Below are 13,892 nucleotides of genomic sequence, written 5' to 3'. Positions count from 1 at the left end.
TGGACAGGGACGCCGTCGCACGGTAAGAACGCTGCAATTTGAGGAAGCTGTTTTGCAGCATGTGGTGAGGGCTCCTTCAATCAGCACTCGTGCAATTGCACGTAACATGGGGACGAATCAGATCGATGTAAGAACAGTCCGTCGAGAGCAATTGTTACTTCCATTTCACTTACAGCGTGTCCACAACCTGGAACCAGTCGACTATCCACCCAGAGTACAGTATTCGCAGTGGTACCTGGAACAGTGTGAAATGCATCCGACATTTCCATCCACCGTGTTGTTTACCCATGAAGCAACGTTCGGGCGTGATGAAGCCTTCAACATGCACAATTCGCATGCTTGGAGTGAGGATAACGCACATGCCACAGTTACTTGTGCTCATCAAGTGCGGTTCTTCGTTAATGTGTGAGTCGGTGTTGTTGGGGACTGTTTAATTGGGCCGTATCTGCTACCTAGGCCATTAAATGGCAGGCGCTATTACAATTTTCTCGCCAGAGAATTGCCGGAATTGCTGGAAGACGTCCCGCTCCCTAAAAGACAACGCATGTGGATCCAACATGACGGGGCGCCGGCACATTTCAGTCGTCATGTGCGTCTATTCCTGGACCGACGGTTCCCAGAAACGTGGATTGGCAGAGGTGGTCCGGTACCATGGCCTGTTCGATCCCCAGATATGTCCCCTCTGGACTTTTTGTGTGGAGAGAGATGCGCAGCCTTGTTTACGGAACTCCTGTTGCATCAGAAGAGGATCTGGTTGCCTGGATAGTAGCAGCAGCAGGAAATCGTGGGGTTTTTGCCCGTGTCAGACAGAACATGACCCGACGGTGTAATCTTTGTTTACGTGTCAATGGAGGAATTTTTGAAAATCTACTGTCATTGAAATTGGGTTGTGTTAATGTGTTGTCTCTTTGTCATAAAAAAAATTGAAAAGTGTTTGTTGGTTTAATTAATTTTCCTCCAGAGAAATTTTGCTCTACCGGTTTAAATACTCCTCATAGGAAAAAATGACGTTATGGAAAAATATTTGTTTTGATGTCCCCTACTACCTCCCAGAGTTTGTCGGTTTAAATACTTTTCACCCTGTATAGACAGAAGGATTATTACAGTTTCAGAAAATATGGATGATTTATTGAAGAGAGATAGTGTCACAAACTGAGCAAGTCAGTAATGCGTTGGACCACCTTGAGCCCTTAAACAAATAGTTATTCTGCTTGGCACTGTTTGTTAGAATTGTTGGATGTAGTTCTGAGGGATATCGTGCCAAATTCTATTCAGCTGGTGTGTTAGATAGTCAAAATCCCGAGATGATTGGAAGGCCCTGCCCGTAATTCTTCGAACGCTCTCAAAAGGGGAGACGTCCGACTACCCTACTGGCCCAGGTAAGGTTTGGCAAGCAAGAAGACAAGCAGCACAAAATCTTACCTTGTGTTGACGGGCATTATCCTGCTGAAGTGTAAGCCCAGGATTTCCTGCCATGAATGGCAGCAGAACGGGATGAAAAATCGTCGACGTACCGCTATGCTGTAAGGTTGCCGCGTGACAACTAAAGAGGTCCTGCTATAAAAACAAATGACAGCCCGGGCTATCACTCCTCGTTGTCGGGCCGCATGGCGGGCGACAGTCAGGTTGGTATCCCAAGCTGTCTCCAGTCAGGTTCGGCCTGGAATCTCATTGACTGGAGTAGAATTGTTAGCAGTGCTGAGACCTGCTTTGAACTTTGCCCCGATGACGAGCAAAGACGAGTCCGGAGACGCCCCAGACAGCGGTGCGATGTCAGCTTTATTGTCGCCCGCCATACGGCTCCATATAAGGAGTGATGCTCTGAGGTGCCATTTCTTTTCATAGCAGGATCGCTCTGGTTGCTATCCGCGGCATTTTTACAGAAAAATGACTGGGTGTTGTGTGATGTCCTTAGGTTAGTTAGGTTGAAGTAGTTCTAAGTTCTAGGGGACTCATGACCATAGATGTTAAGTCCCATAGTGCTCAGAGCCATTTCCAGAAAAGCGGTACGTCGACTATTTTCCACGTCCCGTTGTGTTGCTTTTCATGGCAGGTAAATCCTGGGTTTACATTTCAGCAAGATATCGCCCGCCCGCACTCGCGATAATTTCCACCGCTTGTTTTCGTGATTCCAAAACCCTATCTTGTCAGTAAGGTCGCCGGGTCTCTCCCAAATTGAGAACGTTCGGAGCATTATGAGCAGGGCTCACCCGAACATCTCAGGATTATGACGATCCAACGCGCCAATTGGACAGAATTTTACACAATATCCCTCAGGACGTCCAACAACTGTATCAATCAGTGCTAATCAGAATAACTTCTTGCATAATGACCAGAGGTGTATCAGTGCGTTCCTGACTTGCTCAATTTGTGAAGCTCTTTCTCTTGAACACATCATCCAATTTTTCTGAAATTGTAATCGTTTGTTTGTCTGTAAATCTGCATCACATTTATCGGTTTCCGACCCATTCTCATAATTCATTCGTGGTGCGTCTTTTATCCACTTTTTTTGTCTTACAGTGTGCAGTGGAGACGCAGATATTTGGGAACGGTATTTCAAATTGTGAGAGATAACCAGGGGCAGACGTGGACTCTGACCACAATTTATTGCTTGTAAATTTGTAGATTGAAAGTGAAGACATTTCAAAAAGGTAGGAAATTAAGGAAATGGAACCTGGATAAGTTTAGAGAACCAGAAGTTGCTGGGAGTTTCAAATGGAACATTAGGCAACGATTGATTGAAACAGGGGGACAAAATATAGTAGAAGACGAATGGGTCTCTTTGAGAGATGAAGTAATGAAGGCAGCAGAGGATCAAATAGGTAAAGAGCTACTAGGAAAACTTGGATATTATAAGAGATACCGAATTTCATTAATGAAAGGATAAAATATAAAATGCAGCAAATAAAGCTACCGAAAGGGAATTCAGATGTCTAAAAATGAGATTGGTAGAAAGTGTAAAACGTCTAAGTAGGAGTGGCTAGAGGACAAATGTAAGTCTCTAGAAGCATGAATCTCTAGGGAAGAAAATGGACGACTCCTATAGGAAATTTAAAGACACCTTTGGAGAAAGGACAAGCAACTCTATGAATATCAAGAACTCAGATGGAAAACCAGTATTAAACAAAGAAGGAAAATTCAAAAGATGGAAGCAGTATATAGAGGGGATATACTAGGGAAATGAACCTGAAGGCGATATTAGAGAAAGAAAAGAGATGAAGATGAGATGGGAGATACGATATTGCGAGAAGAATACGAGAGACAACTGAAAGACGTAAGTGAAAAAAATGCCTCTGGAATAGGTGACACTGCCTCAGAATTATTAAGATCATCGAGAGAGCCAGACATCACAAAACTATTCCACCTGGTGTGCAAGAGGTATGAGACAGGTGAAATATCCTCAGCTTTCAAGAATAATTTAATAATTCAAAATAAAAAAAAATCAAGTGCTGACAGATGTGAATATTACCGACCTATTGTTTAATAAGTGACGGATCATATGTACAGATACGAATTATTTACAGAATAACGAAAAAACTGATAGAAACCGAAGTCAGGGAAGATACGTTTGGATTCCAGAAATATGTAGGATTACACGAGACAATACTGCCCCTGCGACTTCTTTCAGAGGATACGTTAAGGAAAGGCAAGCCTACGCTTATAGCTTTTCAGGCATAGAGAAAGCTTGTGATAATATTGACTGAATCACAGTTTAAAATTATAAATGCAGTAGTGATAAATACAGGGAGACAAATGTTACACACAGCTTGTACAGAAACCAAATGGCAGTTATACAAATCGAAAGGCATGAAGTAATTGTGAAGAGAGAGAGAGAGAGAGAGAGAGAGAGTGAGAGAGAGGCAGCATTGTGCTGCCATTCCCGATGTTATTCAATCTGTTCATTGAGGAAGCGCTAAAGGAACCCAAAGAAAAAATTGGAGGAGGAATCAAAGTTTTGGTAAAGGAAATAAAAATTTTGAGGCTTGCTGATGATATTGAATTTCTGTCATAGACAGCAAAGAACTTGGAAGAAAGTTGAATGGAGTGGACAGCAGCTTGAAGAGAGTTTGTAAGACGAACATCAACAAAAGTAAAACAAGGGTAATGGAATGTTGCAGAATTAAATAAGGTGATGCTGATGAAATTAGATTAGGAAATGAGACACTAAAAGTAGGTGAGTATTACTATTCAAGAAACTAAATAACATTATGGCCAAAGTAGAAACTACGTATAATGCAGAATTGCAATGGCAACGATAGCGTTTCTGAAGAAGATAAATTTGTTAACATCGAATATGGACTTAAGTATTAAGAAGTATTTAATGACGGTATTTGTCTGGAGGGTAACCTTGTATGGAAGTAAGATGTGGACGATATGCAGTTCTGACAAGAATAGAACAGGAACTCTTGAAATGTGGTGCTACAGAAAATGTGGTGCTACAGAAGACTGCTGAAGATTAGATGGATAGATCGCGTATCTAATGAAGAAGTACTGAACACAACTGGGAACGAAAGAGATTTGTGTCATAATTTGGATTAAATATGGAATCTGTTGGTAGGCCATATTCTGAGACATCAAGGTATCATCAATTTAGTTATGGTGGAAAGATTCTTTTGGGAGGGCGTAAATATTGTAGAGGGAGATCAACAGTCGAATACAGTAGACACGTTCAATTGGATGTCGTTTGCAGTAGTTATTTGGAAATAACGAAGCTCGCACAGAGTAGACTAACGTGTAGAGCTGCGTCACATTAATCTTCGCACTGATGCTCACAACCAGAACATGCCCTGAAGCCTGATAATGAGCGCTAATGGCTCGAAACGTGTCGCTAATAAATTAATATCACAAGATTGATAATGTGAAACATTGTGAGTGGTTGCTATACATATATATACCCCTTGATACCTTTTGTTTATTTATTTTGCACTTTTGGTTGCTGCATGCTACTGTTCTTTTTGTCCGCAGCTCGTGGTCTTGCGGTAGCATTCTCGCTTACCGCGCACGGGGTCCCGGGTTCGATTCCCGGCGGGGTCAGGGATTTTTCCTGCCTCGAGATGACTGGGTGTTGTGTAGTCTTCATCATCATTTATCCCCATTACGGTCGGAGGAAGGCAATGGCAAACCACCTCCACTAGGACCTTGCCTAGTGCAGCGGTGCGGGTCTCCCGCATCGTCCCCTACGCTCCTTGGAGTATGGGACATCATCATCATCACTGTTCTTTTTGTAAAACTGACTGCGTATTCAACCAGCTCTTCGATAGAAAAGAGCCCAGGACAATTAGTGTGGTTGCTGTTCGGTTCGCTATTAGATCGGTATTATTCCTAGTAGCACTTACATCTCATGTGATTTAAGCAAAATATGAAATACCTGATTCTGGGTAGCCAGTCGTGTATTTGAACTCCGCTCCTCAATGTGGGTTCAGATTAAACTGAAACATGAACGTACGTAGCCTCTCATTATGGACCTTCGCCCATAACCTGTTATAGCGTATAATAAACATCTTGTAAAATATGAAACTTCCTGGCAGATTAAAACTGTGTGCACCGACCGAGACTCGAACTCGGGCTTATGTAAAGTTTGGAAGGTAGGAGACGAGACACTGGCAGAAGTAAAGCTGTGAGGGCCGGGCGTGAGTGTCCGCAGCTCGTGGTCGTGCTTCCCGCGCCCGGGTTTCCGGGTTCGCTTCCCGGCGGGGTCAGGGATTTTCTCTGCCTCGTGATGACTGGGTGTTGTGTGATGTCCTTCGGTTAGTTAGGTTTAAGTAGTTCTAAGTTCTAGGCGACTGATGACCATAGATGTTAAGTCCCATAGTGCTCAGTGCCAGAGCCGGGCGTGAGTCGTGTTTCGGTAGCTCAGTTGGCAGAGCACTTGCCCGCGAAAGGCAAAGGTCCCGAGTTCGAGTCTCGGTCGGTGCACACAGTTTTAATCTGCCAGTAAGTTTCATATCAGCGCACACTCCGCAGCAGAGTGAAAATCTCCTTCTGGATCTTGTAAAATATGTTTCTAAATACTTATCGTCGTTTAAAAGTTTTTTTAATCTGTCTGCGAGTCCACTGCTATCTGAAACGAATAAATTTATAATAATATTGTGACTACCATAACTTCTCTTCTGATGATATTACAACAGTTAATACTGAATGCTCGTGAAATTCAGACTAACTTGACAGTCTTTGATTCGAAACTGTTCTTGATGATAAATTTAGACAACATTGTTCGTGGAGCGTAGCCATCTGGTGGTGACAAATATTATTGCTATCTCGACTGTTGTTTTAACCAAAGTTCTTTATGAGATCTCGCTAAAGTAATAATTTAAAACACTGTTTTAATTTGATTTTATAAATCTTAATGCGCTTCTAATCTTACAATCAGCCTGTGAGGAAGTTTACAACAGTAATTCAGAATAACAAATCCATCAGTAGATGATACAATTATTCTTTTTGATGGCACTAATGAAGAAATTGACACATTGGCAACCAAGCTGAGCAGCATGCACAATAACATCAAATTCACTGTTGAACATGAATCCAATAACAGCACCAATTTCTTAGATTTAAAAATTTCCATCAGAAACCAGAAATATCAATTTGACATTTACAGGAAGCAAACAGCCATAGATGTGTGCATCAACAGCTCATCTTGCCATCCAGACCAACATAAGATGGCATACTTCAGGTCCATGCTTAATCGCCTGCATAAAATTCGACTGGAACCACTTGAACAACATAAAGAAACCAATATCATCAAAGCCATGTCCGCCCCCGGTAGCTGAGTGGTCAGTGCGACGGAATGTCAATCCTCAGGGCCCGGGTTCGATTCCCGGCTGGGTCGGAGATTTTCTCCGCTCAGGGACTGGGTGTTGTGTTGTCCTAATCATCATCATTTCATCACCATCGACGCGCAAGTAGCCGAAGTGGCGTCAAATAGAAAGACTTGCACCAGACGAACGGTCTACTCGCCGGGAGGCCGTCGTCACACGACCTCGATCAAAGCCATAGCTCTAAACAATGGATATAACCCAAACATAATTGATAAATTATCACAAATATCCAAAAACTGCAAACAACAAAGCTCCACACCAGACACCTATGCAGTCAACACAAAAGTCTGCAGAAAGCAGCAGAAAATATGTCTCACTTCCTTTTCTAAAATAAGTAATCTCTTCAAAAACACAAACATAAATATAAGCTTCCACACAGACCATAAACTTCAGCAGCTAACCATTCATAACATAAAGAATAACAACCCCCCATTCAAACGATCAGGTATATATAAACTCAGATGCCAAAATTGCCCTTCCTTCTATATTGGACAGACTGGGAGAAATTTTGAGATTTGATTCAAAGAACATTTAGATGCCATACATCTGAACAATCCTTCAAAATCTGCATTCGCAATGCACTCAACTCTCAGTAAACATGGAGTAAAAACATTGAAGACCACATTCAAATATTGCGTCATGTTGAGAAAGGTAGCCTCATGAATCTGCTTGAAGAGATAGAAATATATACACATAAAAGCAAATCGCCACATCATATTCTAATTGAACAGACGGAGCTAGCCAATGCAACCTTTCTACAAAACTTCACTCACCTATTATCCAGTCTAAAACATAAATAAACATTACTCCTTTTAGCATAACATGCGATCAATGATCCAAATAAAGTATTACATCATAATATGGCTGCCTGCTCAATCACACATTACTGAATCTGTAAAATTGATTTAAAAAGAAAAGTGGTGTGCCATGCTACATTAATATAATTACTACTGTCACATTATTCATGTATCTCATGTATATGTTGTCACCTGTTTATTGCATTGTATTTACACAATACCATATAAGTAACATTCATACAACTGGCCATCACATTTTCCCAATTTATTTGCAATTCATGCTCACTGAATATGGTATTCTTTGTAATATAAATACTTGTAATGCTACCTTGATTCCTTGAAGAAAAAAGTACTTTACTGCTACTATACTTGATTCAAAATTTCAGTGCACCATAGATGTTAATATAATTGTTACTGTCATATTATTCATTTTATCTCACCTCTATGTTGCTCCTTGTATCTAGCACAGTATTTACATAATACCATAAAAGTAGCATTCACACAAGCTGGTTACTACATCTGTCAACTTCATCTGTAAATTTATATGCTCATAATGTAAGGTTTATCTTTGTGTTTTAATTTTCATTATGTTATGTTATTCTTTAAAAACAGTCATACTGTGAAATCAAGGCAGTCTGTATATTGTGATGTCTCTGAGAGAGAACGTTTCTGATACTGTTGTATCTGTAAATCTGCAATCTTTTTGATAACTTCACATGTGGCAAATTCCTTTTGGTGTGTGTGTGTGGTGCTTTGCACAAGATGTTGATGTGCAAATTACGTAAGTGCATTTTGGAAAATTCGAAGAATTCAATACTCCAACTTCGCAACAAAATCGCGCGGAATTTTCGACGTAAGTACCATAACCGCTTAAGCTCACATATTTATTTACTCTGTATTTCATCGTTTGGAGGTTAGTTATTATCACATAGGGTGCTTCTAACACTGTTTTCTACCGTAGGGCAACAACACATCAAAAATACTTCGCCACTGTGGAAGAATAAAAATCGAAAACGGACGATAATGTAAAGTGTAACTTGCAGATCATGTGAACAGTCGTCTGGTGATAAACTTGCCAGTTCGAATCCGGTAACGGCGCTATTTACCTAAATAAATAGCAGTATTAATAGTGGCTGGTTGCTGTCTTCTTCTTTGTAAGCATTAACCTACACTAGTTGTAGATTTTTCCAGACCAGAGTTATGAAAACAACAGATAATCTGTAAGAAGTTGGCCATGCAGAGAAGTGAACTCTTCCTGCTCGTGAATTAGTTCTCATCCACTTCAGTGAGGGATATTCTAACGAAAGAAAACAAGGATGACGACACACGTCCATTAATACTGGCCATAACACTACGCTGAACCGAGGAATGTTCATTGAAGTCTCATTCCTGTACGGTTCAGTAACTTTCCTAACGATTATAATGACTAAAAATTACACAGATATTTCCATGTGTCTACAGTTTGGATATGAAATGTTAATCTGCTTCTGATCTCATTGTGCATTTATTAAAAATAAACTATCCGATAGGAGTCGAGGACGTTGACCTTGTCTTACCGCTTCCGTTGTGGCGGGTATCTCTGGCTCCTCCACTTCTTGAAAGAACCACAGCAGCTTGTTCCTCATGTGTGGAAGGAATAACTGATTTATCTCGTCCAGCTGTAAAGAAAATCCGCATTTAAGTATTTTAATAAGTATTATGTCACTTAGATAGTAAGTATTGGCATAAAGGAAAGATAAAAACCTACTTAATTATATGCTAAGGTATTTCGTTTTGGGAGGTGGATTGGTTGTAAATGACATGACTAGCAATGCGGGGTTCCTGTGAAAATTGTAGTTTTTGTATGTAAGTTTCATCGCAGTGTCAGAGAATTCCTGTCAACAGAATAACAACAGAATCAGCAGAAAGAGTGTTGACAAAGCAGTAACAGCAGCCATTGAAAAACTACCATTTCAAAGCTGCAGTGGCTAATAAGGCATGACGACTGTGCTGAAGAGTTGCTCTCCGTCACTTTTCTCTCTCCTGTGGATTACTGGCATTGATACATCTGTGACAGTTCTCCAAGAAGTAGAGTTTGGCGTTACTATTTCATGGCCTGCCCAACGTCTTCTTGGTGCTGCTTTGTTCATCCGTCTCAAAAAACTCCCAGAAACACTTTGCCAAGACATCTGCCAACAAATAGCTGAAGTCCTCGTCTTAATTTTTTTGTCTATAATTTTTAGCATGAAAGTATAGGTCATCTGTAACTGTACAGAATGATTTGAATAGAATTTCAGTGCCACTTGCTCTTATTTTATACACGACAGGTTTCGATCGCCGAAGGCCACTATCAAGTATGGCTATCTAAAGCGTCGTGAAGCTATTTAGGCGCAAGGCGCTCTACATTGAGCCTGAATAGATTCACGACGTTTCAGGTAGCCACCGGTCGTGTATGAAATGAAAGTGCCTAATCGAATAAACATGTTCTTGAAAGTCTCCTCGGGTTTGCTGCCGGGTCCTAAAATCAGCTCGATTCAATATTTCGGCGATCCAACTGTTCGCATCTTCAGGAGAACGCTTCTTCTGCTGATGAGTTCCGCTGTTCCCTGTCTTCCGCTGTTCCCTGTCGCCACATTGTCCATTACGACTCATTAAAAAATCGCAACTCGAAATAATTTCTCATTTTGTGTATATCATCCCGTTTACACCAGCACACAGTCACAGGTGCAGTATCGCAAACAATGTGTCTGCTTTCACGTTTGACGTATATACTTCAGCCACAAATCTGGATCTGAAGTGAACTGAGACCATTAAGCAGATCAAGCTCTTCGTATCGTATATGTGCACACAAAAGAATTTAAGGCATAAGAAACTCAATGTTAGTTTCTGCAAGTTTTCGCTCCGGAGGGGTCAAGAAACTATTTACTTATCCTCATATAAAGTCAAGGTATGGCTACATTCCTCACACACAGAAAAAAACCTGGTGTACTTTACGGGTCCGTAAATCTTTTTCGTCTTATAATTCATTTTCCACACCCTTCATAGAGGATAAATTATGGGAACCCACAAAAACTGACTGTACCACATAAAACTTTGCTTTTTTTGAAATCTTCAACATGTATTCTTAGTTATATCTCGTTAAGTTGAGATTATTAGGTTCCCCACGTGTGTTGTGTGTTGCATTTCATCGACGGCAATGCTGAAAAATATTGAGAGAACTCATTTCATTTCGTTACACATAAAAGTAGCATCAACTGTTTAAGATTAAATGATCGTTGCGGACTTTGCGAGCACTGTTTACTAGTTGCAACGTAGCAAAGTACGAGTTGTCATCTTGCATTTAGCCCCGCATCAACGGTATTCCCGAACCGGGCAAACAATTGATAGTGGCGGCCCCCAAACCCCTCCCTCCCCCTCGAGCGTTTGAGATAGAACGTCAGAAATATTTTTAAAAAATCGGTTTTTCAAAAAATGTTCATTTTGTAGCTCATATCTTTCTGAAGAGTTTGATACATAAAATATATATCTTCGAGGAAATGTAAGACATCTTACTTGATCTTAAGTGTGCCAAAGTGCAGTATCACGCATCTTCACACAGCATTCGCACGACACTGTATTTTGCGCTGTAGGATTCAAACGAGTATATTTTTCAATGGAAACATTAAACCTTTATTCAGGACAGCGAAAATTAAAATAGTCTGTTGTGTCTCTCCTGCTCCTAATCGGCCGGTTTGACATACTACCCCTCTTAAAAAGAAACTTACAGTTACTACTGGTTGGGATTACTTGTAACCGGGAGAATAAGAACTCTTCAGAAAATTTGCACTTTCTATTGCCTGTTGTCTAATAATTTTCCCTTGTGTGTGACATAAAATTAAATGCAGGAAACATAAAAGCAGTGAAGACAAGAGACAAGCAAGACAGTACACATTTCCTAAATCCTTAGGTCCTAGATATTTTTTCTTTTTTCTCTCTAATCTTGGTGCAGCCTTTTTACGGCGTGCTTTCCTTTCTGCGAAAGAATCTATTACCTCATCAGAGTTCGTCAAAATGTATTGCTACATGAAAAATCAAAATATCGTAGTCTAATACCGAAAAAACTGTTAATACGAACAGTGCCCAAGATTGCTGTGGCTTCTCGGTTTGATTACGTCTATTTTGTTACAGTCTGCTAGAGAAAACGAAATAGACCTTTCTACTAATGCAGCAGTTGTGACACACGTGAAATAAGCGAGACTGTTTTGGCACAAATATTCATTTTTATCTATCTCATTTACATAAATAACTGAACAGAATATAATTCACGAAGAACCAATATCAAATGCCTATTACGCCTACTACAAGCAGAATGTTTTATGTTAGGAAATAGTTTCACATTTCATTTATATGCTCCAATGTTTCAAGCATGAGATTGACATGTAGTAGTAGTAGCAGTAGTAGTACGAAATCTATATATAAATTTGGAATCGTCATATTATTCCATATAATTTGTGTGGTGTCCCCATTTCTTCTCCTTCCTCGTTCTAACAGACAATCTTGTCATTAATAATTCTGTAACTACTGCTGCCACTGTCAAAAAGCCGGCCGCGGTGGCCGTGCGGTTCTAGGCACTTCAGTCCGGAACCGCGTGACTGATACGGTCGCAGGTTCGAATCCTGCCTCGGGCATGGATGTGTGTGATGTCCTTAGGTTAGTTAGGTTTAAGTAGTTCTAAGTTCTAGGGGACTGATGACCTCAGATGTTGAGTCCCATAGTGTTTAGAGCCATTTAAACCATTTGAACCACTGTCAAAACTTATTCTCCGGTTAACTTCACTAACCCTGCCAGAACTACCGGTTCAGTTGTATTGCGTTTATTCTCCGGTTCGGCGTTATTATGTGTTCGCACAATGCATTTTCCGCGCTATTCCGAGAATAGAACTTTAGCGGCTGCTAACTGGGAATGTACAACTGGCCCTCAGTAGTATGGCATTTTGGTACAAATTTTCTGTCATAATTTCATTTCCTTGACTACACCGAGAAGATAATATGTAATTTTCTTACTTCTTATTCCGGTTAGTCGTTTATTTCCACTGCAGTAGTCTGGATTTATGGATTTCGTTAATAATTACAACAACGCTCGTCATTGGCACACCCAATCAACCACGTAAGCAAACAGAGATTGGCATTTACCCGAACAGGTTTATTTGGTTCAGCTCGTATAGCCCCCTCCCTTTTGTCTGCGGGGAAGTTTTTTGTTTCTGCCGGCTGCTGTGGCCGAGCGGTTCTAGGCGCCTCAGTCCGGAACCGCGCTGCTGCTACGGTCGCAGGTTCGAATCCTCCCTCGGGCATGGATGTGTGTGATGTCTTTAGGTTAGTTAGGTTTAAGTAGTTGTAAAGTCTAGGGGACTGATGACCTCAGATGTTAAGTCCCATACTGCCTAGAGCCATTTGAACCATTTCTTGTTTCTAAAAGCAACTGGCAGAGACGTCACGTACATAACGCACGGATTCAAAAATCAACTTATGTTTCGTTCAGAAATCAACTTAAAACATGCTCAAAAATGTCCGAAAACCAACAGGGATGTGCGTTTCAAAATCATATGAACACTCGGTAGACTAACGTGCGGTGGACGTTAGGAGCTTTGTGATACAAGGTTTTTCTTCAAGAATATCAGTTTGCCTCCCCCCCCTCCCCCCCCCCCCCATGAAACTGCCGGCCGGGGCACACACCCCGACTTTCCCCCTCAAGATGCGGCCCTGCTTGCACTGACAGCGTACCTTGCCGCGGAGCCGTGACGAGAGCAGATTTTAGTTATTACGCTAGTACCGCTGACGCTTACTACCGGGCCGAATGAGCAGTATACTTGCTTAACGCTGCGTGCTACACGGTTCACATGTCCTCAGATGTTAAGTCCCATAGTGCTCAGAGCCATTTTACCCCAAATTTCAAATCAGTAACTTCAGTACTCTCGGAGATATAAATTTGTACATATAACACATAATAGCCGTTATGAAACTTCCTGGCATATAAACACCGTGTACCAGACCCAGACACGAACGCGGGAACTTTGCTTTTCGGGGGCAAGTGCTCTACCAACTGGAAACATCCCCCAGGCTGTGGCTAAGTCACGTCTCCGCAATATCCTTTCTTCCAGGAGTGCTAGTTCTTCAAGGTTCGCAGAAAAGCTTCTATGAAGTATGGAAGGTAAGAGACGAGGTACTGGCAGAACTGAAGTTGTGAGGGTGGGTCGTGAGTCGTGCTTGGGTAGCTTAGTTGGTGCCGGCACGGTAGCTCAGCGTGTTCGGTCCGAGAACTG

The 13,892-nt window shown here is 41.3% G+C and overlaps 1 protein-coding gene across 1 annotated transcript in view; it reads right to left on the bottom strand.

Annotated features, from left to right (window-relative positions):
* Window positions 1–13,892, bottom strand: part of LOC126184483 (dynein axonemal heavy chain 5) — a 976,026-nt gene that overhangs the window by 880,935 nt on the left and 81,199 nt on the right. The window contains exons 3-4 of the mRNA XM_049926874.1: window positions 9,172–9,273; window positions 5,562–5,566 (exon numbers count right to left, since the gene is read on the bottom strand). Coding sequence (XP_049782831.1) covers window positions 5,562–5,566; window positions 9,172–9,273 — 107 coding nt within the window. The remainder of the gene's footprint in view (window positions 1–5,561; window positions 5,567–9,171; window positions 9,274–13,892) is intronic.

Source organism: Schistocerca cancellata, chromosome 4 (assembly GCF_023864275.1).
Source record: "Schistocerca cancellata isolate TAMUIC-IGC-003103 chromosome 4, iqSchCanc2.1, whole genome shotgun sequence".
Lineage (NCBI taxonomy): Eukaryota > Metazoa > Arthropoda > Insecta > Orthoptera > Acrididae > Schistocerca > Schistocerca cancellata.
Note: the sequence above shows the minus strand (reverse complement) of the source record. Positions and strands in the feature narration are given on the sequence as shown.